Source organism: Meriones unguiculatus, chromosome 6 (assembly GCF_030254825.1).
Source record: "Meriones unguiculatus strain TT.TT164.6M chromosome 6, Bangor_MerUng_6.1, whole genome shotgun sequence".
Classification (NCBI taxonomy): domain Eukaryota; kingdom Metazoa; phylum Chordata; class Mammalia; order Rodentia; family Muridae; genus Meriones; species Meriones unguiculatus.
The window spans coordinates 125,502,632-125,529,385 of NC_083354.1; the positions used below are offsets into that span (position 1 = coordinate 125,502,632).

The 26,754-nt window shown below is 45.3% G+C and overlaps 1 protein-coding gene across 3 annotated transcripts in view; it reads left to right on the forward strand.

Annotated features, from left to right (window-relative positions):
- Nucleotides 1–26,754, forward strand: part of Cdh17 (cadherin 17) — a 58,994-nt gene that overhangs the window by 29,575 nt on the left and 2,665 nt on the right. For all 3 annotated transcript variants that reach the window (XM_060386001.1, XM_060386002.1, XM_060386003.1), the window contains exons 10-17: nt 4,418–4,633; nt 8,379–8,455; nt 10,266–10,457; nt 15,075–15,319; nt 18,385–18,515; nt 21,020–21,259; nt 25,830–25,946; nt 26,062–26,175. In XM_060386001.1, coding sequence (XP_060241984.1) covers nt 4,418–4,633; nt 8,379–8,455; nt 10,266–10,457; nt 15,075–15,319; nt 18,385–18,515; nt 21,020–21,259; nt 25,830–25,946; nt 26,062–26,175 — 1,332 coding nt within the window. The remainder of the gene's footprint in view (nt 1–4,417; nt 4,634–8,378; nt 8,456–10,265; nt 10,458–15,074; nt 15,320–18,384; nt 18,516–21,019; nt 21,260–25,829; nt 25,947–26,061; nt 26,176–26,754) is intronic.

The window sequence follows — 26,754 nt, forward strand, 5'->3', positions numbered from 1 at the left end:
GTCTTCCTGGTTGCGTCTATGATCCCTTTCTAGCCTCTGGAGTATCGGGCAACCCCATTCTGCCGCCCACTGTTCGCATCTAGTGCAGCACAGAGACTGAGGGTTACCCAGGCACAATGCATTGAAAGGAACAGCATCTCTGGTCCTGTTGAGCTGGTGCCTTAAATGGTGTGACCGCCATCATTGTCACTATTTTAGCGACAGTTCCCCTCGCTGCTACCAGGAGTGCCATCACGGTACAGCGGCGCGTTTCTGTGTTCACGTGCAGGAGGGTTCCCCTTGCAAGCTTTCCCCTGCAGTTATCTTTTTTGACTTCTAAACAACTCAAGAGACAAAACCTCACCCAACTTGCTAAAGAACGCAATCATTTGCATCCATGGTCAGACACCCCACGGCAGGCAGACAATGCCACGTTCAGCTTAACCCCATCCCATGCTTCCCGTTCTGGGAAGCCAACGATAATGGAGGAAGCTGCCGGGTGAAGTCAAACCTCAGGCATGCTGTCTTTTTGTTCTACATTTGAAAAGCCGGTATCTGCTGAGAGTGATAAGTTTGTACAGGAAGAACACTTAGATGCTAACAATTTCTGAGGGTTTGTCATCTCGTCCCTGGACTTGAGACTTTTTGTCTGTTCCCTTCTTGGAGTTAAACCCATTGGGTAGATTGGCATTTCTTTGGAGTTTGAGCTGTGTGCTTCTTAAGCTTGTGGGATTAGCAGCTTTGCGATCCTCGTGGGTGGGGCCTACCTGCCTAGGGATGGGCATGCCCATCAATTTTCTTTGATCCATTTGCAGCACAGCTCTGACATAGCGACTGCTTTCCTGTGGCTTTTCCTCCTGGGTGATCATTCATTCCCTTCTGGTGTTAAGTGTCACAGAAAGGTTACTTGCCCTCTGTGTGTCCTGGGGAGGAATTCTTTGTTTCAGTTATCACAATTCTTGCTTCAACAGGAAGGGTAAAAATCATAGCCCGAGAGGTTTCAGTAGATATAAGGACTAGTGTCCCAGTGACAATTGTATGATGGAGTAACTACGTAACAGTTAACAAATGCTCGCGGTATTGTGCTTTAATGAAGCTGGGAATGGCCTGTGGTGCTGAATGAAGGTGGAAAAAAAAATGACAAACCTTTAGAGACCTTTCCAGATGGTACAAGTCTCTTCATTCTGGGCTGTGCATATGCTATATTCACTATCTATTGCTATATAACCAACTGCCCTCAAATTTAGCAGTTTCAAGTGACAGACACTAATTACATCAGTTTCTGTAAGGCATGAATCTGATTGATGACTCAGAGCTCAGTCTGAGCCTCTGCTTCAGGGACAGGGCGAAGGAAGGAGAGGAAGAAAGAAGCAATGTGGAAGCTACGGTGTTTCCAGAACATGATCTGGGAAGTGACGTCCCAACACCTTGTGACACGTTCATCTCACCAGGATCGAGTTACTAGGTTATTAGGCTCCACTCTCAACCGAAAGGTAGAAGTCATGAGCATAGTTGGGACCAGAAGATGAGAAGGGTCAGGGGCCAGTCAGAGGCTGCCTACCTCATGTAGGGAAAGGATAGTGCAGTTTTCTTAGACCAGTGAGATCATTGTTAGTGAAATAAACGGCTCAGGTGCTCATTATGCTACCTGCTTCCTGAGAAGTGGGAATTTGCTTTCTAAAAGTACTTCATGAAGTCTTTAATAGAAGAGGAACTGTAAATCAACTGGCTACGTTTCCATGCACAGCTTGTGAGAGTATAGACGACACACCTTCTTCTTCAGGGCTTAGCACTTAGCTATCAAGACATGCACAGGTAGAAACCCTAACACACAAAACACTGACTCATCCCTCTTAAGTTCACACTTCCTCTTTGCGGCCTGCGTGCAGTCGGTAGCTCACAGGGCAACTTGTATTCGCAAGTCTTAGCAGTGCCACCTGTGACCAAGGCCAGCTTCCCTTGAAATCCCTCCCACCTTAAAATAGCCCCCGCGTCTCTCAAGTGTTGCTGAGTAAGAAGTCAGCTTGTGTTGCCAGCCGTTGGGTTGTCCTGGTTCCAATCGCTCGGATGGCTGGGTGCTCCTCTCTCTTCCGGTTATTCCAGTCCTCCTGCTGTCACCAAGGAATGTCTGTGATTCCAACCCTGTGCCCTGACAGCTGCAGGTTTCCTGCATGGAGGATGGCGCCACATTCTTAGCCTCATGTGTCAATGCCTTTCTTGAGAGGGCATGCGTCACCACAAAGTTTCCTCGCTGTGGTGTGTTTGGAAAGAAGCAGCTGCTGCCCCACGAGTGCAAACTCCATGTGGCCTCTGAGCCCAGCTCATACAGCCTGTGGGTGCCCAGGTCTACCATAGATGTGCATTCACTCTTTCCATTCTCTAAAGTCCAGTTCTGAAGAGTCTATATAAGTCAGTGCAAAGTGCTGTAAGTGAAGGGTGTAACCCAACTCAAACAGGGGCATTCAACTCAAGTAAGTCTTGGCTGGGGTTCTTACTGCACCATTTTTTTAATTTTATAGGAAACCCACATTTTTTTTTTCAATTTTATAGTCCTGGATGACCCCAGAATCTATCAGAATTTGCCCAAAGTGCTGGTGGAACATAGAATCACACCCACTGCCCTCTGGAGCTCCTGGGCCAAAACACTCACAGCCATAGAATACATTAGGCTTAGAACTTTATCCCATGACCTGGGGCTGGGTGGGGGGCAATTTTGCCCACACAGGACATCAACTTATGGGGGGGGTGACAGTTCTGCATAGTGTATTTCCTGTTGGAAAGAAGCAGCGTGTGTGTGTGTGTGTGTGTGTGTGTGTGTGTGTGAGAGAGAGAGAGAGAGAGAGAGGGAGCGAGAATGTACATATGACATGGCAGGTGTGTATGTGAGTGTGTATGTGTATGTGTGACATGGCAGGTGTTTGTTTATGTGTGTGTGTATGTGTGTGTGTGTAACCATTCTTGTGCGCTATCTTTGAAGTAGAGTGAGTCTCTGTGGTTGTTCACAAAGATCTCAGAAGTACCCAGGATTGGCTTCTTCCAGGTTAGCGGAATCATTTGTCCAGTGTGTTAGTGTCTAGGGCTATGGTAATAAAGCACAGATTTGAATCTCTCAGTTCTGGGGGCGTGGGGATTGTGAAATCGTGGTGGAGGCATCTAGAGCCCATTGCCTCCTGACCCTGATGTAAACTGGCTGCTGACAGCAGCCTCCAGATCTCTCTTCCCCTCTTCTTTCTCACCTCAAGGAGTGTCTCCACATCCTCCCTTCTTCTAAGGGATGGCCTCATCTCAGTAGCCTAGCTGGTCTATATCTCTTATGGCCCTATTTTCTTTCCTTCTTTTTTTTTTCTGTGTACCTTGGCTGCTCTGGACTCTGTAGACGAGGATGGCCTCAATGAACTCACAGAGATCCGCCTGCCTCTGCCTCCCTGAGTGCTGGGATTACAGGCATGCGCCACCTCACCTGACTGGCCCTGTTTGCAAATAAGGTCCCTCAATGAGATTTTGGATGGATGTAAATTTTTTTGGGTGGGTGAGAAACAGGAAATACACTATGCAGAACTGTCACCCCCCCCCCCCATAAGTTGATGTCCTAACTCCCTGTGTGGGCAAAACTGCCCCCCACCCGGCCCCAGGTCATGGGATAAAGTTCTAAGCCTAAGTCCTAAGACATCAGTATATGGCTATTTGGATGTAGACTTTTTAAAGAGGAAATTGGGTAGGATGAGGGGCCGAGAAGATTTCCTGCCCTGAAACTCTAAGGACCCGAGTCAGATACCTGACGCATTTGCACAAAGCCAGGCTTGGTAGTAAATACTTATAACTGCGGTGCTTAGGAGGCAGAGACAGGGGGATGGCTGGGGTTCACCGGCCAGACAATTTAAAGTGCTTGGCAAGATTTTGGAGAGAGAGACACAGAAAGACAGAATCAGAGACACAGATAGATGGAGACAGAGACAGAAACACAGAGACAAGAGTCCCTGTTTCAAAGCAAGCAGGCAAACAAACAAACAAACAAACAAAAAACAAATAAAAAATGAACCAAAGTCGGCAGCTTCCAGGAGTGATTCTGGGGTTCTCTCTGTCTCCCACATCCACATGTATACAAATGTACACCCACAAACACACAGGCAAGTAGGAGGAGCACTCAGCAGTGGGCCTTACTCTAATCTGACTGGAGTTCCTATGATAAACTTGGACGCCAAGGTCCAGAAAGAAAATGCATAGGGAGGAAGAGAAAGCCGGGAAGAGAAGTGTAGAGGAAAGCGACTCATCCACATCTTGATTTCGTGTGTCTAGCCTCTAGGACTTTGAGAAAGCAAATTTTTAAGCCTCTCAATCAATGATACTTTACGGCAGTCTTGGCGTCCCTGCGTTTTCTCAGAAGCTGCTTTTTGAACACATGGAACTGGTCTGAGGAGCTGTCCTTTTCTCTCCACAGGGAACAGCCTTGGGATCTTCACTGCCCATGATATGGATGAAGCAAACACCGCCAACAGTATTTTGAAGTACAAACTTGTAGACCAAACCCCCAAAGTTCCCTCAGACGGACTCTTTCTCATTCAAGAGTATGAGGGAAAGGTCCAGTTAGCTAAACACAACTTGAAGAAGCAAGACAACCCTCAGTACAACTTAACGGTAGAGGTCTCAGACAAAGGTTAGTACCACACTTGTGGTAAGCGTATATAGTTGTTTTCCTTCTACTTATGATTTGGGAGGCTGTTCCCAGACCGGTAGAATTCTCTGCTATCTTTGTGAATTCGAGAAAGTCGAAGGTCGATGTTTTCTCAAGAGCAGAAGGGCAGATCAGGAAACCCAGGTGTCGGGGGGATTCAGTGACCATCTTAAAAGAGATGCCTTTGAGAAAAATGGAAGAAAAACTTAGAAATCTAAGAGATCACCAGATAGTAACACTGGCTTGATCGTGGTGGAAGGAGCGCCGACAGGAATGTTCCAAACCGCTGAACAGTGTAAGGAGAATTCTAAATGGCTGTCTGGAACTCGCAGTGTCATTAGCTCTAGGGATAGGCCTGTCTTTTGCATCACTACTTGCTCAGTAATTGTCTGGGGGCAGACAATGGAAGAGGAGGTGCAAAGGCACCATTGGCCATAGCATAACAGTGCAGGCACCCGGGTCATTTCATTAGTCTAGCTGTTAAAAGTCTGCTAGGCACAGTCTCAGGACCACCGTAATCGCAAAACAAAAACAAATTATCTTTCCTTATCCTTGCTTTCAGACTTAAAGTATCTTTGTATGGAAGTGGTTGAGAAATGTGTCTTCGGAGAGAGAGTTCTGCCTTTTCTCACCAGCTTCTAATTGCCCACTGGACAACACCAGGAGACATTTCCCCTTAATCCTTGTACCCTGTCAAAGCGGGTTCTTCTTAACCTCTGTTAGGGCAGAGGAGTCTTTAAAAATCTCATGGAAACTTCTCAGACTTATCTTCACATCCACAGACAAACGTGCTGCTATTTCTAGGGTACCCCTCAGAGTCTTAGCAAGTAGCTGGCCCGTGAAATAATTCTGTAATTGTTTTCTGAAGAACACAGTTTACACAGGTGTGGAAAAGAAAAGATCATTGGTTCATATGCATTTCTCAGTTTTTCCCTTTCCATGGTCGTTGATGTCCTGGGAGAACTTGAGTTAAGCTGGCTCCAGCACACAAGGCCTGCCCGTCAAGTTCTCAGGTGAGCTAGGAACTTGACACATGACGAGGGTCTAAAGCTGTTTAGCACTGCGTTAAGAGGTTTAGCGAGGCAAGTGTAATAAATCACGTGGTCCATGGCGAAGTGGCAGATTCACACTCTGACCGCCCATGCTTTCAGCATCCCATCGTTTGCCTTGCTGAGGTACCAGACAGAGTACTAGGGATGCCCAGATGAACCAGACCCAGGGTCTGTCCCTAAGGGAGCTCTCCTTTTGTCAGGAAAGATGGACACACAAGTCAACAACTTGTAGGGACACATACAAGGGAGCCCACGGAGGAGGGCGAGAGCGGGAAAGGCTCCCTGAGAGGTTAGCTTACCAAACCCGCAAAGTTTGGTGAGCTACGTTCTGAGGGATAATTTATGGAAGAGCGGGGATTCCATGTGCAAAACCATCAGAACCTGAAGGAGTTTGAAATGTGAGGGTATAAAGTGTAGACTATGTGACGGTGGCTCAGTGGTTAGGACCTCTTGCTGTACTTCCAGAGGGACCCCCCATTTGGTCCCCAGGACCCATGGTGAGTGGCTCATAACTGCCTGAAACTAGTTCCAGAGGATCTAACATCCTCCTCTGTTCTCTACATGCATACTCCAAATGGGCTTGGCTTCGTTACATATATCTGCAGTCCCAGCACTGGAGAGTCAGAGACAGCAAATATTTCCTTGGGGCTTACACCCAGCCAGCCTAGAGGATTTGTCAAGTTCCAGGCCAGTGAGAGACCCTACATCAGAAAGAAAACAGTGAACAGCACCTGAGGAGTGACACTTTAGGTTGTCTTCTGGTACACACACACACACACACACACACACACACACACACGGAATGGCATGGTATGCAGGAAACAGATCATGGTCCCAAATGAGGCTTTTGAAGAGCATAGAGCCAGTAGGTTTGGAGGCTTGTACCAACACATTTCTACCTGCAAAAGCTCTGGGAATCAGCTCTACTTTCACCAACATCGGTTTGTTTGTAATCAGGTTGGAAACTGTATTCAGCACCTTAGCCAGTGCACTGAGGATTCACTCTGGGGGTGATTTATGTGGGCAGATCAGTGAGGATGACAGCCAGAAGTGACAGGTTTTCTCAAAAGGGGTGGCCAAAATCCTTTAAAGGGAGTGCAGTTAAGGAAAGTGAACAAGAGGCTCTCAGCGGTGTAATTTTAAGCGGATTTCCTAATGCCTCGATTTCCTGGCTTCTGCATTAAAAAGGGAAAAAAAGTGAGGATGATAATAGTACCTACATTATGAAGAAATTATGACCATGCGATGAGTAATGTAGGGAGGGCCTGTCATGCAGGCTCTGTCACACACAGACCACTAGTGTCTGAGTTAGGATGAGGACTTTGGTTTTGCTCTCCACATTGTGTAGGCAAGCTGATGGGACACAGAGCACACAGTGACGCTCCATGTTCTCATGCCTCTGGCCTATGCAAAGCCAGAATCCGAATAGTGGAGTCCCAGAGCCAGCACACTGTATATATGCTTCAAAAGATGGCAGCGCCCTTCGCCCCCAGGAACTTACTGTCTGCCGTCATCCTGGCTCTCTTCCTAGACACCCTCCCACAACACACCTGCAGGACATGCTCATCTTGGTTCTAGGATCCATCTGCTGGTTCTGAATAGTCCTCAACTTGTCAAACCACCCCCACAGCCTGTTGGCATACTTAAAAACAAAACAAAACAAAACAAAAAAATAAAATAAACCAACTCTTTTATTTACATTTCTTTTATCTTTTTCTCCCTACTCCACTCCAATCTCTTCCAACACGCCAACACCAGGTAGGAGACACAGGGTTAGTGGGAGAGGGGGCACAGTTCTCTTAGCTGCTTCCTGCTGGTTAGGGTCGTCGGGTTCCCTGGAGCCAGTTCAATCATTGATTCAGGGGATCTCCAACTTCTTGTCTCACTGCATCAACAGCAGCAGGAGCAGCAGGGGGAAGCAGCAGCAGCCTGGTTCTTCTCGGAGCTCCCACACTGTCGTTTATACTCTCTCTAGAGTCCTCAGATTTAAACTACCTCCAGCTGGCAAAGAGCTCCTCTCAGAGCCTGCATGAGGCAAATAGTCTACTGCAGTGGACCATATGAATCAGCCCCACATCCCACACCTGGGACCAAAACAAAAACATGTTCATCATATCCACAACAACAGCCTGTGCCATCCCCCTCCTCCTCCCCCCTTCCTGGTTCTGTGAGCTACCTCTTAGCTTCCCTGGGAGTGAACTATGCCGCTTTATCCCTTACTTGGAGGGGAGGAAGCAGGTGACCTTGGCCCTCCCCACCATGCTGGGTAGCTCTGATGCTGGGAAGGTGTACCCAGAGAAGGAAAGGCAGCCTGTGAGAAGCTCAGCAGGCATGCTGGGAGGGGAAGTTTTGCTTTGGGCATGGGAGATTACGCAGCATCTACCCGGCAGGTAAGGGAGCTGCTTCGGAGAAAAGCAGCCATCCTGCTCGGTGAAAAAGCCTTCCTAGGATGGGGGAGCGGAAAGCTCAGGAGAGCATCTCAGAGCCCAGTCCAGCTTCCGTCTCCCCTTGATGACCTGCTTGTGGGTGAGGTGGAGAGCAGGGCAGCCTCCGGTCACGTGAGCCGTGAAGTCGTGGTGGCAGCTGTTGCATCGTCTGCCAGTGCTTCCTTACCACATCCTGGTGCCAGTGCATACTTTCCAGTGAGAATTCTGTGCTGTGGCTTTGGTTTTCAGATTTCAAGACCCTCTGCCTTGTGCAAGTCAACGTCATTGACATCAATGATCAGATTCCCATCTTTGAAAGATCAGACGTGAGTAGATGTCACTATTTGTTTTATCTTTATTTTGATCATATTACCGAACACTTCATTTAAATAAAAACACAAAGTGCCAGATAACCTGGTGAATGCACCAATAAAAACCAGATAGCATCTTCACCATGAGTCCTCAGGGACACTAAGATGTACTGATAATACCTGGAAATGTCTATTTATAAACCCCTGCCAGCCGCTCATTTACTCTAAAGGCTGCTTAAAAGCTACAACCACAATCTTTTTCAGATTGAAAACTGAATGGCTGTTTGTGGCTTTTTGTCTATTGCATGCAATAGATGGTAGATAGAGCTATTAGATCTATCTGAAGTATTTGGGATAAAAAAAATTGCATTGGAAATAGTGGCGACGTTAACTCATTTTGTATTTAACTGCGTAACAGAAAAAAAAAGAAAGAAAGAATGAAACAAACAAAGAAACAAATAAAAACATCTCCAACTTAAACGTAAGAAGAATGTGCTCCCTGTATTTGCAAGAATTGGAATTGGGCATAGAGTGTCAATACAGAAAGGACATCAGGGCAAATGGCTGTAGTCATGGTATGGTGTTCTCATTACTCCCTTAAAAGGGATGTCTCAATTTATTTAGCTTGGGGGAGAGAGAAGCCCATTTGACTAGATTGTTATGTTAGAAGTCAGTTTTGAGGCAGCCCAGGGCCTTCTGACGATGTCCATAAATCAAAACCGGGACAAGGCTGTAGCAAGGAAGGGAATTAATTTATGCTAGAGCTCGGAACCATAAGAAGTGTGACGGAATGTGTCTTGTCTAACAGCCACTTAGGTTAAGCAAGCATGAAGCAAAGAGCTCATTCTTTTCTCAGCCACTCTCCTCTAGGGCATTTTCCCTGTCCTGGTGCTGTGAGTTCCCTGCATTTCGCCAGACAGTGGTCAAGCAGACTGAGCAGAAGAACTCTGCAGGGGGGGGGGGGGGTTGGAGACCTTAGAGATGCAAACCTGAGTGAAAGTGGGCTTGCTTATTCTGTTGTTAGCATCTTCCCTTGTACCCCGGCTGTAACCATTTTTGGAGATCATGGTGCAGGGAAGAGTGGCTCTTGGGGCTTTCCAGGGAGTCAGATTGTTTTATGGGGGTGTGAAGAACACAGGCTTTGGGGGGTTGGGTTTGGTCATACCAGCTGTGCTAACCTGGATGGGCTGAGCATGCTAGCCCGTGGCTCCTCAAGTGTCACTGGCACATTTGCTGCCCTCGAGGGTTCTTTGGTGCCCACCTTTCATAAGCACTGCGTATCAGGCAGTCAAACTTTACATATACCATTCCCCTAATGACCACAGCTAACAGTGGTTTCCATTCTCCTCTTACATAAGGGATCAAGCCCATGTTTAAAGAGACGAGATAACTGTGTCATTCAACTAACAAATGGCAAGTTTAGGACTTGCAGCCAACTCTGACTTCAATGTTTTGAGCTCCTAATGTCTATTCCTTGGTTGATTGAAGAATTAGAAGTATCTGTCACACCGTAGGCATTTCACATACTGTGTCTATGCATATCATTATTAATCAAATAATTATAGTTATTAAGCATGCTGGGTGTTCGAGGGGAAATCTATTTAAATATACCTCTAGAATGTCTATGATGTTTTATGTTTCTTGGTATGGATTGTAGTTCATGAATACAAATGATGTTAAAACCAACTGCAACATGTTTGTCAAAAGAAAAACCATGCTGGGTGTTTAAAACAGCTGTGACCTCTGTCCTGAGCTCAGACGGATGTTTGCCCTTTAGCAAGTAAACTCAATGACAGTGGAGTTTCCTTTCCTGTTTCTCCCTTAGTATGGAAGCAAGACTCTTCCTGAAGACACAGCCGTTGGATCCACCATCTTAATCATCCAAGCCACGGATGCGGATGAGCCCTTTACAGGGAGCTCTAAAATTATCTACAAGATTGTACAGGGGGACGCTGGGGGAAGACTGGAAGTTGTCACAGATCCCCTGACCAATGCAGGATACGTCAAGATCAAGAAGGTATAGCCCACCTAGTGATTATTAACAAAGTAAATAAAGTAGGTTAATCTTCTTGTGATCATGTCAGGAACAGTAGGCCGAGGTGAGAGTCACAGTTGGAATCTGTCATTAACCGACCAAGTCAGTTGGTTTTCATAATACAGTTTGAACAGTTTTAAAATGTAAGCATGTCTCATGAGATGCATATTAAAACTTCTTTATGTGAAATTAAGGGACTCAATATGTTTTACCTTCTAAATCTGGCGGCCATGTGGCCGTAGGGGTAGAGATAATGTGGGTTTCGCTTTTCCCTTTAGGTGGAAACTGTTTCCACCAGTGTACCCAACATAGGCTCCTGCTGAATATGACTGAGGATTGTGGGGTTCCTTTCAGGGTTTCATACACAAGTTTGTTTTTTTAACTCCTACAAGTGGGGTGCTCAACTGGGAGTGCACTCGGGGGATCCTAGCAAGTGAGTCTGGCCATCCCCTTATAAAAACAAACAGTGGTAAAAGTAAGAGGGAAAAGGCAAGAGCAAAGGATTTTAACCAACAGCTACACTGAAGAGACAAGCGAGGTTAGGAATTCAGCCCATCTTTGGGGTACCAACATGAACTGTGTTTGCACAGAGGAAAAGGCACTGGTGAGAGGCGTGCATAATTAAGTGATACTAATCACCTGATGGAGAGATCTGGTACCCAAGTGATGCTATCTCCTGCCTGAAGCAGATCTGCCTGCAAATGTCTCTTGTTCCTAGGTATCAAGGTAGCTATGACTGTAGGGTTAGGACAATGTCTGACACTTTCAGATGCCTTTGGGGATGCTCTGGAACAGGATTCTGTAAATCCTGGCAGGAAGATGCCTCAGTTACTCTTACATTTGTACCTTGAATGGGGATATAAGGATGAGATTTTAGACTGTGTGTGTGTGTGTGTGTGTGTGTGTGTGTGTGTGTGTGTGTGTTTAGCCATTGTGGGAACTGGAATCTAATCTAAGGTCTCCACAAAAGTGTAACCACTAAGCCACTATTCTAGCTCCAGGGATGAGGTAATAGATAATTGCTCCCTATGTGATTAGCGTGCCTATGTACAGAGATAATCAGGAAGGTAATCCAAAGTTTTAAGACAAAAGAAATGAATGTAGAGGGTTACAGAATTTTACTCTGTTTCTAGATAGCTTGTGAGTCTGGGTGAGGAACCAGTGCTTCTCACCAAAAAGAGCTTTTTAAAAAATTCTTTTTAAATTTATTACAATTTATTCACTTTGTGTACCAGCTGAAGCCCCCTCCTTGTCCCCTCCCAATCCTGTCCTCCCTCTCTCTTCTCCTCCCATGCCCCTTCCCCTGTCCACTGATAGGGGAGGTCCTCCTCCCCTTCCATCTCACCCTAGCCTATCAGGTCTCATCAGGACTGGTTGCATTGTCTTCCTCTGTGGCCTGGTAAGGCTGCTTCCCCCTCAGGGGGAGGTGATCAAAGAGACAGCCACTGAGTTCATGTCAGAGACAGCTCATGTTCCCCTTACTAGGAAGCCCATTTGGAGATTGAGCTGCTATAGGCTACATCTGTGCAGGGGTTCTAGGTTATCTCCGTGCATGGTCTTTGGTTGGAGTATCAGTCTCAGAAAAGACCCCTATGCCCAGATATTTTTGGTTCTGTTGCTCTCCTTGTGGAGCTCCTGTCCCTTCCAGGTCTTTCTATCTCCCCCTTCTTTTATAAGATTCCCTGCACTCTGCCCAAAGTTTGGCAGCATCTGCTTTAATACCCTGCTGGGTAGAATCTTTCAGAGGCCCTCTGTGATATGCTCCTGTCCTGTTCCCTGTTTTCTCCCTCTTCCAATGCCGTTTGCCTTTCTGTATGAAGACTGAGCATCTTACTTAGGGTCCTTCTTCTTGCTTAGCTTCTTTAGGTATATATATATATTTTAGTATGATTATCCTGTATTTTATGTCTAATGTCCACTTATAAGTGAGTATATACCATGTGTGTCTTTCTGCTTCTGGGATACCTCATTCAGGAAAAAATAAAGGTCATCCAAAAGGAGTCTTTAAGAACTGAAACTCCAGCCTTTGTGGTGTTTCTAAGCCCCATTGGCTCTTGCCTTTCCCCCTTCTATAAAGACTAGAGTTTGGCGATGTATTAACTCATAGTTCCCACTTCTTTTGTCAGGGTTCCACCAACTTTTCCTCAGCCTGTTCCTGTCCTTCACCATGTCCCCAAGTCTCAGTTCTTTCTTCTGTAGCTGCTTGATTTGTGTTAGAGCTCATAAAGCATTTACCAGACGACCCATTTGGAACTGACACATATCACCATGCAATAGGTGTCAAGTTAAAGCACCTAGCATGGGGAAGGCATGAAGCCTCCCAGCTAAACAGGGAGGGGCGAAACAGAGAACCTGCTGGAATACTGCTTGTTGGTTGGGGCTGCAAAAGAAAAGCCACAGAAAGTTTTGAACTAGAGCAACGGAGAGCTGGAAGTAAAGGATAAAAGTAAAGGCCAAGTAGAGTAGTTACACAGAAAATAAGAAAGGGCAAAGGAAAAAATAATGTCAGCCCGGAACCAAGCCAGAGGATTGAATCTGCCGTTTGAATGTGTAATGGTGCCCATAGTTTCCTGTGTTTGGACATTTGGTCTAAAGCTGGTGGCGTTGTTTCGTAAAATTGTGGACCCTCCAGGAGGTGAAGCTTTGCCTGAGAGACTAGGGCCAGACATTTTGTGGACCATGCTTTCTTCCTGTCCGTTTGTTTGCTTTCTAACTGCAGACACAGTGTGACCGGCCACAGCTTCCTGTGTCCCTTCGTAAGCTGTGAGCCAAAACAAGACTGCTTCCCTTAGGGAGCCTCTTGCCTGGTACTTGGTCACGGCAACAGGGAAAGAGTGCTCTGCTATCAGTCACATCCACTCCATCTGACGGAGGTGCCCACTGGGTTCAGCAGAGAGTCCAGTGTATAACACCCATACTTTCTGCGGAAGTCTGACATTTGGAGAAGATACCGTCACAGCTCCCCCTTCTATTCCTGGCTACGTACATGGAGAGAGAACCTGGAAAGGATGAGGGAAGGTGTGTTCAGAGTCAGGAGTGGGTAGTGTGCTAAGCACAGTGTGATTCTCTGATGCAGGCCCAGGGCCTCTCTCTCCTCCCACACTTAGAGACGTAGGGAAGACGGGGACGCCTGTCCCAGCAAACAACTGCTGGGTGTAATTTTTCCTTGTGGTATCTGATCATGAACCATCTCCAGCCAACCTGACCATGTGTGGCGATTGAATCCTTTGGGGAGACGATGGTAGGGGAGAGGTATAGTTGTCTTTCCACCTAAGCCTTATGTAAGGTAAGATTATAGTGGAGCCGGCCCGTTCACCAAACTCTTTTCATCCTTATTTTGTATGTTGCTGTACTTCCTATATCTAGAATGTTGCTTGACACATGGTAGATGAAGTATTACTTGACTGAATGAATAACTGAAATTTGTTTCATGTACAATTACTGATAGTCACCTAAGCCATCATAGAACCTTTGTGTTAGGGCCCTGAGGTCTCAGCTCTCTGTTCCCCAGGCACTGGGACAACAGAACTTGAGTGACAAAATTTGACAGGCTGAACACCAGATGGTAATCTCAACACAGCTGGAGTCCTAGAACTCTGAAGGGCACAAGCTGTGCCAGAAAGTCATACTTCTGTTGGCAACGATCAAGAGCAACATTTAGATTTTAGTTTCCAGGGCTTCAGAGTCCTATAGGATCGTGTGTGTGGGGGGGAGATATCACCCCTTCTTGGCCTTTTTCTTTTAATAGAACAATAAACTTCTGCTTAGAGGGGGTAAGAGGTCCCACAGGGCCAATTGCTCATAGGATAGATAAATCTCTCTGTACTGGAACATGTTAAGTCTATGCTTGAAAACTTACAGAACTGGAACACACTGTTTTCTGAATTAACTGTTTCTATCTTAGGTAGCCTGCTTGTTAAATTCTCCCGCACAGAGAGCCAGAAACAGCATCCTGGGTTTTTGTTTGTTTGTTTGTTTTTGTTTTGTTTTGTTTTGTTTTTAGGTTTGAGACAGGTTTTTCTCTAGGTAGCCCTAGCTGTTCTGAACTCACTATGTAGACCAGGCTGGCCTTGATCTCACAGAGATCCACCTACCTCTGCCCCTAGAGTGCTGGGATTAAAGGTGTGCATCACCACACTGCCTGGCAGTGTCCTGTTCTTGTTCTTGGTCCTGTCTGGCCAGCTGGAGTAGGAATACATCCTCCTCCTGGCATGACCTCTGCTTCCTTCTTCTAGAATCTCTTATTTTGGGTCTTGGGTTCTGAAATCACTGGGAAGTCATTCCCCATACCACATGGACATCTTTGTAGTGTAAATACTTTCCTAGCTGTCATTGCTTGAGGAGAGTCAAGATTTTGCTGAGTAGATGAGCAGGGTGCCCCAGGGCTAACTGAATCTGAGGAGGGCTGTGCCGGACTCTTCTAGGACAGTTCACGCACCTGAAAACACCCGGTGCCCTGATAACGCTGAAATAAAGCTGTGTTTTGGTTTTCTTGAGAAGTAAGTTTTGGTTAAGACTCTATGAGCTTTTAAAGAAATAAATCCTTGAAGGGAGCTATTCAGTCCAACATTAATTTCCCCATTTTCTTTCCTTCCACAGCCTCTTGACTTTGAGACCGAACCAGTCACCAGCATTGTGTTCAAAGCAGAAAACCCTGAGCCACTGGTGGCCAAAGTAGACTACAATGCTAGTTCTTTTGCCTCGTTCAACCTGACTGTGACGGACGTGAATGAAGCACCTGAATTTCCCCAACAAATATTCCAAGCAAAAGTCAGCGAGGATGTTGCTGTAGGCACTAAACTGGGCAACGTGAGCGCCAGGGACCCCGAAGGCCTGGCTGTGAGGTACAGGACATCAGGGCTGGGCATGCCTACAACCAGAGGACTAATGAGGGCTGGCAAGGCGGAGAAGCAATGTGTACTGTTGTCAGGGCTGGGCCAACGGAGCAGACATCAGAAGCAGGGGCTCTGGCCTTAGTTCAGTGTTTCAGACTGTCCCCTTGCTGTGGGCCTCAGCTGAGATCTGGGAAAGTCAGGAGGTGGGAGTACCCCCTTCTTTCCTCAGATTGGCCAGGCCCTGGGTCTAAACTGTTGGGGTTCTAGAGAAAGGTCACAGGGAGAAGTAGACTGAAGTTGTAGAGAGATAAAAGCCCAAACGTAGAGAAGACCACCTTACATGCCAAAGGGATTGATTTAAATGTAGGAATCCTGGGCTCCTCTCTCCATAGAGCTAGTCTGGGGCAGCAGGACTCATTACCAGAGGGGATACTGCCCAAGGTCAGACGCTAAGCAATGTGTGAATACTTCTATTTTTTGCTTCTCAATTATTTTTTGGTTCAACAGCTCCCACATATATTTGATGCAATAATGTACGATGATTACAATGATTAATTTACTTACTACTTGCACATACACACATTTTTATAATATCTATATGATCTTAAAGATCACATGGTCAGTAAGCATAGATAGGACTTGAATCCAGACCTATTGTTTATCTAGTACAATATTGTCCAGAATGGATCTGACAAACTTCAGTGTGACCTAGCTGGTGCTAGTTCCAAACCTTTAAGGTTTTCTGCACATTTGAGTGAAGTCTTACCATCTTATCAAGCTGTACTAGAGACACTTAGGTTCAGTTATACAGACTTTATTGATTTTCTTGCATGGAGTATATTACTAGTTTGCTTACGGTAGCAAAAACGTGTGACGCAGGGTCACTTTATAAAGAAAAGCACTTTATTTAGCTCATAGCTCTGGACGCTTCTGGGCATAGCACCAGTCCGGCAGGACCTGGTGAAGGTCTTGTGTGATTATCAGCACAACAGCAACATAAGCAAAGGGAAAAAGACAACACTGCAGACAGGAAGCCAGAGCCGCTGAGTTCTCACAACCCCTGCAAGGACATGTCCCCTTAATCCGCCCAAGGACAGCCTGCTTGGCCCTACCTCTTAAAGGCCTGGTGCTCAGAAAATTTCCCACCTGAGAATGAAGCTTCTAACATGAGGATATTTTTTCTGAAGTGGAACAACACTCAAATCATGTCCACAACATACTGAGGAGTAAAGTTACCACCCAGTGAGGATTGTACTGCATTATTTAGTGTGGGGACAACGCAGTACATCTGAGTCACAAGTCACGATGGGGATCCAAAGCATCTAAATTCCACAGCCCATGCTGTCTAACAGGCACCTCTGCTTTCTTCATGAGAGTGCTCTAAAAGATTACCAGTTGTAATGAAAAGATAAACATAAAGAAATAAACTTATTGGCCAGAGGTATGTATATGTTAGAACAGAGAAAACAAACATTTAAGGAAATTTTTCTGGTGGCTTGAAAACTTGGATAGAACGTAAAATCAGAGTTGCAATCAGGAGATGAGGCAGGCAAGGGAGACTGAGAAGAGACATTCTCTAAAGTACGTTTCTAGATCAATGGGGAGTCAGCAAGCCCGCCCAGGTACACATGACATGGAAAGAAATGGCTTTACTAAAGTTGTTTAACTCTCCAGCTGGGCCAACCTAGAGAGGCCATCAACATCCAGGAGATCGAAATCCAACCCAGCTTCAACCGAGAGACCCCCCTGCTGACAGCCAGCCAGAAGCAAGTGCTTCTCACTACTCCCAGCGTGGTCCGAGGCACTGGGGTCTCTGTTTTGAACCCAGCGCTTTCCACCATCCCCTCTCCCATCTGAGTCAAGTAGCGCACAGAGAGAGCCATTAAAACACAGTAAGCCAGTTGGCCAGCTCCAGTTCAGAGCCTGCCCTCGGCTCTGCCCTCGCTTCTGTCAGGGTGAGATCCCAAGTCCTGAGGCATTCTCATTTATCACCCGCACACAAACATGAGTGCTCGAGAAATACAACATGCTAAAAATATACTGGGGAAAATTAATCTGACTAAATATAATTTTAATCATTCCTTTTCCTGGACGTGTAGGCTAACAGCATTTTAAAAATTATAGACAATGTTTTGAAGCCATGCACGCATGCAGTTCTTTAACTCCTATTCAGTTTTTATTGAGGCGACATTTCCAGGAGCGGGAACAACTGGCTCACGGCTATGGACATCTTTGCAGTCATAGTGTGAGGCTTTAGTGTGAGGCCAAGCTCACCCACGCATATCCACACGCTGTGCAGACTCCAGGATGTTCTCCGTCTTTCTGGTCTGCCTTGAGTGGCTTCGAGGCTCCCTTCTTGCCTGTCTGAGCAATCTCCTTCAGAAAGGCTTCTCTCAGTCCAAGCAACCTCTCCGTGATTCCAAGCACCTCCACTGTACTGCCCACATGGTACAGGACTATCTGTGTATCTAAAGGCCCACGCTCTTCAACTTTTGCGGTGGTCCTGTCTGCTGGAGCTGGTGCTTCTCTAGTGAGGGTCCACCGGGCCACTGGCAGCGGATGTCTCTGACGCTAGCTGCTCGGGCTTACCTAGGAGTGTGCTGTACTGAGAGACTGCAGAAGACACTTACTTCAATTTGAAATCTTGATTGCCAGGAAAGTCCAGGCTTTTCACTCTGCCACATATCATAAACAATCATGGAACCACACTGTAAAGCAGCCGTTTCTCCTAATTCTGCGACCCTTTAACACTATTTTCGTTGCTATTTCACAACTGTAATTTTGCTACTGTTGTGAATTACAATGTAAATGTCTGTGTTTTCAGATGGTCTTAGGTGACCGCTGTGAAAGGGTCCTTTGACCCTCCATAGGGGTCAGGACCCACGGGTTGAGAACCACTGCAGTAAAGTCACTTCTTCTTCCAAAGAAAGCTACGTAAATGCGACGCTTATTCTGTGTTTCTGCTCCATCGTCCAGCCAAATGATGACGCTGTACTGGAGCATAGAAGCACAGACTACCTTCCGGTTTTTGTGCAGAGTAACACAAATTTTCTTCTGTTCTTCCCTCCGTGAAGTTACTCACTGAGAGGCGATAATCGAGGTTGGCTTAAGATTGACTCAGTCACTGGTGAGATCTTTAGCACAGCTCCGCTGGACAGGGAAACGGAAAGCCTGTATCGAGTACAAGTGGTGGCCACAGAAGTAGGTGAGCAAAAGCAAACCAAATGAGGTTATCAGGGGGAAAAATCAATAAAAATAAGTGGGCTGGCAAGAAAATTGATGGTTGAAAATCACCGCTGAGATAGTAGGGAAGGAGGACCTCCACTATCAGTGGGACTAGGGGAAGGGCATAGGGGGAGAAGAGAGAGGGAGGGTGGGACTCGGGGGAGATGAAGAAGGGGGCTACAGCTGGGATGCAAAGTGAATAAATTGTAATTAATAAGATCAATAATAAAGAAAAAAAATCACTGCTGATTATGATCGTAAAGCCAGGGTGAAACAGGTACAAAAATGTGTGTGTGTGTGTGTGTTTGTGTTCAATCTTTCATAGTTGCATTAGAGAACACCTCTGTCAATCAGGTCTTCAACTAGGCAGCGTTTCCCCGAGGCTGGCAGGGCATTAGAGAAGCTGCCAGTTCTGGTTTCCTGAAGGAACTGGAGCCTCTCCTGAGAAAGTTCTAGGGTCCCTAGCTAACCTCCCTCACTACCTCCTCAAAGGGGATTGAATGCGTCCACGAAACAGGAAACCAGTGGCCCACAGAGCCTTAAATTATAGCCCATCACTGCGTGTGCATCTTTGGAGCAGAAGACGTTGGAAGAGAGGCTGTCCACCTGCAAGCTTGTGCAGGAGCGACTTGAGAGTCCATCCTTGGGGATTCTGATTCAGCAGGTGTCAGGGGACCCCATGTCCGCTGTTTGGATGAGGAGGGATGGACTTTTGGAAGGGAAGGTGTGGATGTGGCAGGATGTTGAAGCATCCCTGCCTCATCCCTGCATCCTATTTAATTCAGCTGTGGTACGAGTTGCCCACTGGCTCGGAACATGGAGTTCCAGGAAAGTTTTCAGATTAACATAAAGATAAACTAACAGGAAGAGTATGCTATCTAGGGATAAGGCTGGTAATTAAGACACTGAGTGTCTGTAGATGGAATTTTCCATCTTGCAGCAGGAATTCTGTTGATCTTATGCTGATCAAGGACTCTAATTAGCCAGCAATGTATCCACGTGGCTTATAAGAGATGAGAGCAGAACAAAGCACCATCAGACAAATGCAATTTTAGACCAAAAAATAATAAACTTTTAAAATACAAAGTCCCAAATTAGAGGCGGACACGGGAACAGAGAAAGGAATCATAAAAATGTATGGGGGGGAACCAAAATGACCGTGGTCAAGTTCAGTGATGACAGCTATAGAACCACAGGCTGCAGCTGGAAGTGGACCAGGCTCTGCTCTCTGCCCCTGCTGTACACTCCACTATCAGGCTGTATATGTTTAACTGGTGATTTAAAAGCTCCCAGTGGGTCCTAGGGAGGTCTCTGCCTCAGCCTTCATGCTGTGCCCTCCCCTTGATCCCACAAGGATCAACATTTCACTTTGCACTAGTGGTTCTCACATTTCAGAGGCCCCAGCCTCATGGGTTGCTACTGGTAACCAAAACCCTGTTCCGTTTTCAGTTGTTGGCACGGAAATAATGTTGTAAACAGACCCAACAACTTCAAGGACACCAGTGGACTTGTCTTTGGTTTAAGAACAGTCAGGGACGCAGAAGTTGCTGTGAAGAAAAGCAAGAAAGCCAGGCTTCCTGGAATCAAAGCAGGAGCCAGAAAATGGTTTACGGGAACAGAAGCAGAGGCCAACCATCAAAGAGTGAAGCCAGGCGAGGACAGTTGGGGTCAACTGTAGCACACTAGATGCCTCCTGTGTGCTTCTGTTATTCAGCATACTTTGTGCACAAAGAAGACAAGGCTTTGAGAAATTGACTGGCCCCAAAGCACGCAACTACCAACTGTTATACAGCAGAAGGCGTGGTGTTCATTACTCCAGCACGGCAGCAACATTTGTGCAAATGTTTGCTGTTTTCTCTCTACACGCGAGCCTGTCACAAAGACCTTCAGGAAGCTGTACATGCCTCTCCGCTGAAGAACTGAAGCTTAGAAAGCCGAGTCAGGATGCTGGAGGCAGTGCTAAGTGATCAAGGCCTCCTGGTCTAGTGAGCTCTCTGCTGTGCGAACTTAGCTGTGCGAACTTAGCTAGGTCATGCAGCTTCCCCTCTTCTCATCTGTAACTTTCAGAGTTGTTTTGAGGACACACACACAAATTTTGTTAGTCTTATCACTTAAACATTTAAAACATTTTATTACATGTATTGTGTGTGTGTGTGTGTGTGTGTGTGTGTGTGTGTGTGTGTGCGCACGCGCCTGCGCATCAAAGAACAATTTTTGGGAATCAGTTCTTCCACGTGGCGTCCAGGGATTGAACTCATGTCGCCAGGTTTGGCAGCAAGTGTCTCTACCCCCGACTCATCTTGTTGGTTCCACTTAAACATTTTAACCAGTACTAAAATTAGGTCTGTAATTCTAAAAGATTCTGCTACGTTAATAGTTTTGCTGCTTAAATATTAATTTTACTTTTAAGGAAAGCGAAACATGCTTCCTTAGGAAGGATGATGATAATACTTGGAGTTATATTTTAACGCTTGAATTTCTCAGGTGGGTCGTCTTTGAGCTCCACGGCACATTTCCACCTGGCCCTCACAGATGTGAATGACAACCCCCCTCGCCTAGCTAAGGACTACACAGGCCTGTTCTTCTGTCACCCCCTCAGTGGCACTGGGAGCCTCATCTTTGAGGCCACTGACGATGACCAGCAGTCATTTCGGAATCCCCAGTTTACATTCACCCTTGGCAGAGAAAGCTTACGAAATGACTGGGAAGTTTCCAAAATCAATGGTGAGTTAGCAAATGTACAAGGAGAAAAATCAATGACGGATAAAGGAATTATGGGAGCTTTTGTTGTTGTTTTTCTTTTTTTCTTTTGCCTTGGTGTGCTTTGTAACTCAACACAGAATTTTCTTCTTGTTCCAAGAAAGCAGTTCATGCCCCAGAAGCAAGTCTTCAAAGGCCCAGGCTTTGCAGGAAGGGAAGCATGACATTACATAGTATCCTGATTGGTGTACATGGATAGAAGGACAATTTGAACATCAGTTGTAAATTTCCAGTGACGCTAAGAAATAGATTTTATAGTATGAAATGCCATTAACACACAGTAAGTTACATTTCACCAATGTGTACAACTAACAAGAATTCACACACACACACACACACACACACACACACACTCACACACACACACACACATCAGCTGGGCCACAGTCAAGTGAGTATTTTGCCACTCTCAAGTTATTTATTACCTTATTCTTCATTGGCCCTGCCCACCTCATTAAGCCCGTGACATTTTCTCAGCCAACCTCCAATCTTACTGTTGCTGCAAACTTGACTTTATTCTCCTAACTTCACTATTTTCAGCTTCTTCCACTCGGCATGATTAATTGCGTGTGCGTTCTGGTTGTGTGTACCAGAGCTTTGTCCTCCCCACCCCCACTGGCAGTGTTCCGTGTGTCCCACTCTCTTGCTGACTGTTAGCTGGCGAGTACGTGTGAGGACCAGTGTTTGGTGGGATCATGATCTTCCATGTTTCTTAGCAGAACATCAAGGAGTTGAGTGGCTGCATCACATGGTGGCTTAATGCTTAGCTTGTTAAGGAAAGGTCAAACTCTTTCCCAATTTGTTCCTAGCATTTCACATTCCCACCAGCACATGAGAGCTTCAGCTGCTCAGCGCTCTCCCCAACGCATTTGCTACACACAGTTATTTTTAGCCATTCTGGTGGGTGTACATCAGTCTCCTATTATATCTTTATTGGTATTTCCCTAGCGACTAATGTTTTAAGTCTCTCCTCTTTTCATGTGGTGGTTTGCCATCCACAGATGAGAGAAGCATCTGATCAAATAGATCAGATATTGCTCGCAGCTTGGGCCCTTCAGCTTCTATTGTTGAATTGCTAGGTGTGTGTGTGTGTGTGTGTGTGTGTGTGTGTGTGATCATGTGCTTTAGCAGAAAATTGCATTTTTATAACAATGTCTTCCCCTCTTTTGTAAAGATTTACTTTTTATTAAGTATGTGTGCCTTGTGAATGCGCAGTCAGATGAGGGCATCCGATCCATCAGAACTGGAGTTGCAATGGCTGTGGAGTTACAATGGGGTGGCAAGGGTTGTGAGCCAATACGGTGTGCTAGGAACTGACTCAGGTCCTCTGCAAGAGCCCGCTCTTAACTGCTGGAGTCACCTCTCCAGCTCCTATTTCAATATCTTTAAATAGCCAAGTAAAACTATTAAATTCAGAGTTATTGATTTCTTCTTGAATCTGTCATCTTCAAGTGTGCCTGATCTTTTCTGAAGGGAAATGGAGAAGAAGTGGATCTGAAGGAGATGAGGAGGGGACTGGGAAGAGTGGAGGGAGGGAAAGCAAAAAAGAAAGAAAGAAAATTCACCTAGCCAAGGTCACTAAAACAAGATCCATTTCATGTTAATGTTTATATAGGGTAAGTTGCCACCGTCAAGGTACTTTGTTTTACCATGGCTACCTAATTGTTCTAACACCATTTATTCACAACATCTCTTTAGCACGGATTATCTTAAAAATTTCAGAAAAATTCATGTGAAAAAACCCCCTCCCTTACAATACTACATTGTTTTAATTACTATAGTTGAATAATAAGACTGGAACTTGGGTGGTGTGATTTTTCTTATTATTTTTTCAAAGTTGTTTCATTCATGCTAGTTGTTTTGCATTTCAGTATAAATGCCAGCCTTCCACTTGTCTATTTCTAGCAAAGAAAATCTGTTGAGGTTGGGATTAGATTCTGCTGAGTCTGTATGGGTGCTTGGGGTGGGGTGGGGCTTTAATTCATGAGTATGGTGTGTGTCTCCACTTACTGTGGTCTTCTTTAATTTCTCCCCATCTTTATCTCTACACTTCTTGTAGACAAGACAAGTTTTGGGTAGAAGGTTTTACTGGTGGGCTGGTGTCCTTCTCCCTCTACTGGAAGTCCCACCTGGTTAGGAGAGGGAAGTCACCTGGCTACGGGAGGGAAGTACAGACTTGAGGCTCCATATCCCCAGCTGCTAGGAGTCTCAGCTAGTGTCACCCCCATAGACTCCTGGGAGCCTTCTTGTCCCAGGAATGCCCTTCCCCCACCGATTTTTGTTCTCTCTCCTGGTCCTTCACCCACCCCAATCTCCCTACACCTGGTCCTCACCCCTGCTACTCTCCCCACTCCTTCTCCCAGCTGTTCCCTCCCTTTACTTACTTCAGGTATCTATTTTATTTACTCTTTTGAGTGAGATTCATGGATCCTCCCTTGAGACCCCCTTGGCTTTTTTGGGTCTGTGGATTATAGTATGGTTATCCTGTACTTTATGGCTAACATCCATTTATAAGTGAGTATACACCACTGGGTATACTCTTTCTGGGTCTGGGTTACCTCACCCAGGATGATCTTTTCTAGTTCTATGCATTTGCCTGCAAATTACATGATGTCTTTGTTTTTAATAGCTGAGTGGTACTCCATTTAACTCTGGAGTTAAATGTCATCATAAATGAAATGGGCCCAACAGAGAAGGTTCCATCCAAACACTAAAGCATATACATTCTTCTTAGCATCCCACAGAATTTTCTACAAAATTAACCACGTATTGAAGCACAAAGCAAGTCTTAACACATATAGGAAAATTGAAATCACATCCTGCATTTTATCTGACTACAGTAGAACAAAGCTGGATACCAATGACAATACAAACTAGAGGAAGTACACAAATTCACAGAAACTAAACACACCAGTAACTGCTAACAGGGTCAAGAAAAAAAATTAAGAAGAAAAATTTTAAAATTTTCTGTAATTGTATGCAAAAGAAAATATTACATACCAAAATTTATGGGGCACAATGAAATGGAGTTCTAAGAGGAAAGTTTACAGCATTAAGTGATTTTATAAAAAACAAACAAAACAAAATACCCCAAAGGGGGGGGGGGGACCTAATCGAACAAAAAATAAATCAATGTACTCAAAGACCTTGGAAAAGAACAAACTAGTACCCAAAAGAGTAAACAAGAAGATGGGCTAAGGGGATGACTCAGCAGTCAAGAACACTGGCTACTCTTTCAGAGCAATGGTGGTCCTGTTCCCAGCACCCTCCTGGCAGCTCACAGCACTTTGTAATTCCAGTCCCAGGAGATCCAGTGCCCTCTCCTGGCCTCTCTGTTCACTGCATGAATGGTGCCTAGACATAAATGCAGGCAAAACAACATACACATAAAAAAAAAAAAGTTAAAAAGACAAGCAAGAATAATCAAAGTCAGGGTTGAAATCCATGAAAATGAAAAGCTGACAAGATTGACCTTTTACCAAATTTGCCAAAAGAAAGAGGGGATCCAAATTAATAAAAAGGGTATACAAAGGAAGCATTACAATAGACACTTAGGAAATTCAGAAGAATCACAAGGACATACTTAAAATAATCCATTCCAAGAGACTGGAATCTAAAAGAATTTGATGAATTTCGACATAAGTCCTACAAAAGCTAAATCAAGGCAAAATATGTTGACCCTTAACATCAAATAAAATAGAAGCAATACATAAAAATCTTTCGATAACAACAGAAGTGCCCAGGGCAGGTAGATTCAACACAAAATCCTACAAAATCTTTGCAACCAATACTCAAATTATTCCATTTTTTTTTTTCTGAGACAGGGTTTCTCTGTGCAGCCTTGGCTATCCTGGAATTCACTCTGTAGACCAGGTTGGCCTCGAACTCAGAGATTTGCCTGCCTTTGCCCCCCAAGTGCTGAGATTAAAGACGGGTGCCAACACCACCCAGCTTCCATGAAAATTTTAGAAATTAGAAATGTTCCATTTTCTATGAAGTCAGTATTACCCTCATGCAAAAACCACTGAAAGACCCAACTCCCCACCAAAAAAATGTCAGAATCTCTGATGAGCACAGACACAAAAAATTTTCAGTAAAATGCTTAGAAAACCAAACTCAAGATCACACCAAAGGCACTATCCACCATGATCAAGTCTGCTTCATTCCAGAGATTTGGGGATGATTTAACATATGTAAATCGATAAGCATCATATAAGGAGACTTGAAACAGAGATCAGTAATCATCTCATTAGATACAGAGAAGGCAATAAACAAAGTCCAGTGTCTCTTCATGATAGAAGTTCTGGAGGTAAAGGTGACACACAAAGATAAAGAAGAAGTTAAAGGAGGCTTTAGCCCATTTTTCATGGTAAAAGACACGGGAAATATAAGCTAAATTACTCAAGGTATCACTTACATTAGATTATTTTCCAGTCTACCTGATTATACGCAATGCAAAAATGAGCTTGTTCCTACTGAGTGAGGGTTCTGAAGTTGTATCGTCACGTGATTCATTTTCTCCCTATTCTGACAGGCACGCACGCTCGACTCTCCACCAAGCACACACGCTTTGAGGAACGAGTTTATGAAATCCTGATCCGCATCAATGATGGGGGCCGGCCACCCATGGAAGGGACTGTCTCCTTATCAGGTAGGCGCTTGGCACGGGCAACGTGGAGCATCCGTTCCCACGGCAGCTTAAGAAATGCTTGTCTTTGAAGTGGGATTCTGCAACTTATCCTACCAAATGCTGTTCTGCTTTTTAGTAACTTTCTGCCAGTGTGTGGAAGGAAGCTGTTTCCGGCCAGTGGGTAACTGGGAAGGGATACCCACTGTGGGCATGGCCGTCGGTATTCTTCTGACCACCTTTCTGGTTATTGGTGAGTATGGCTTCTCGGAGCTGAGGACTCGGAAATGTGAGCTCATCGTGTCATCTTACTGTAGGGGGTACTTGGGGGTTTCTTGACTCGGGTACCAACAAAGAATATAAATCACCAGTCAATCAAATCAAGGCATCCTGGTTGACAGACGCTATGTCAGAAGTACCCCACTACCTGTCATTTCCTGGCTTGGATTTTCATGCTGACTTCTATACACTTTGTATCAGTCAGCCTTTCTTTATTGTAAACAATACCCAAGGTAATCAATTCTGTTTTTTGGTTTTATTGTTTTTTTTTTTAAAGGTTTCTTTTTGGCTCATGGCTTCAGAGGTTTCAGAGGCTCAGGACTGACTGGCCTGTTGCTTTGGGGTCCCTGGGAAGGCAGCACTTCCACCTTCTGTTGGAAGCCAATGAGAGAAAAAAGGGGCTAGGGTCCTATTGTTCCCTTCAGGGTGTGTCTTCAAGATGTCTAGGGGGATGTCACCTGCTAGTAATGCTGAATGGGGACCTTTGAAGGACATTCAAGATCGAAACCATATCAAGCTTTACACGTAAATTGCTTCATTTTGAGCCAAGTTG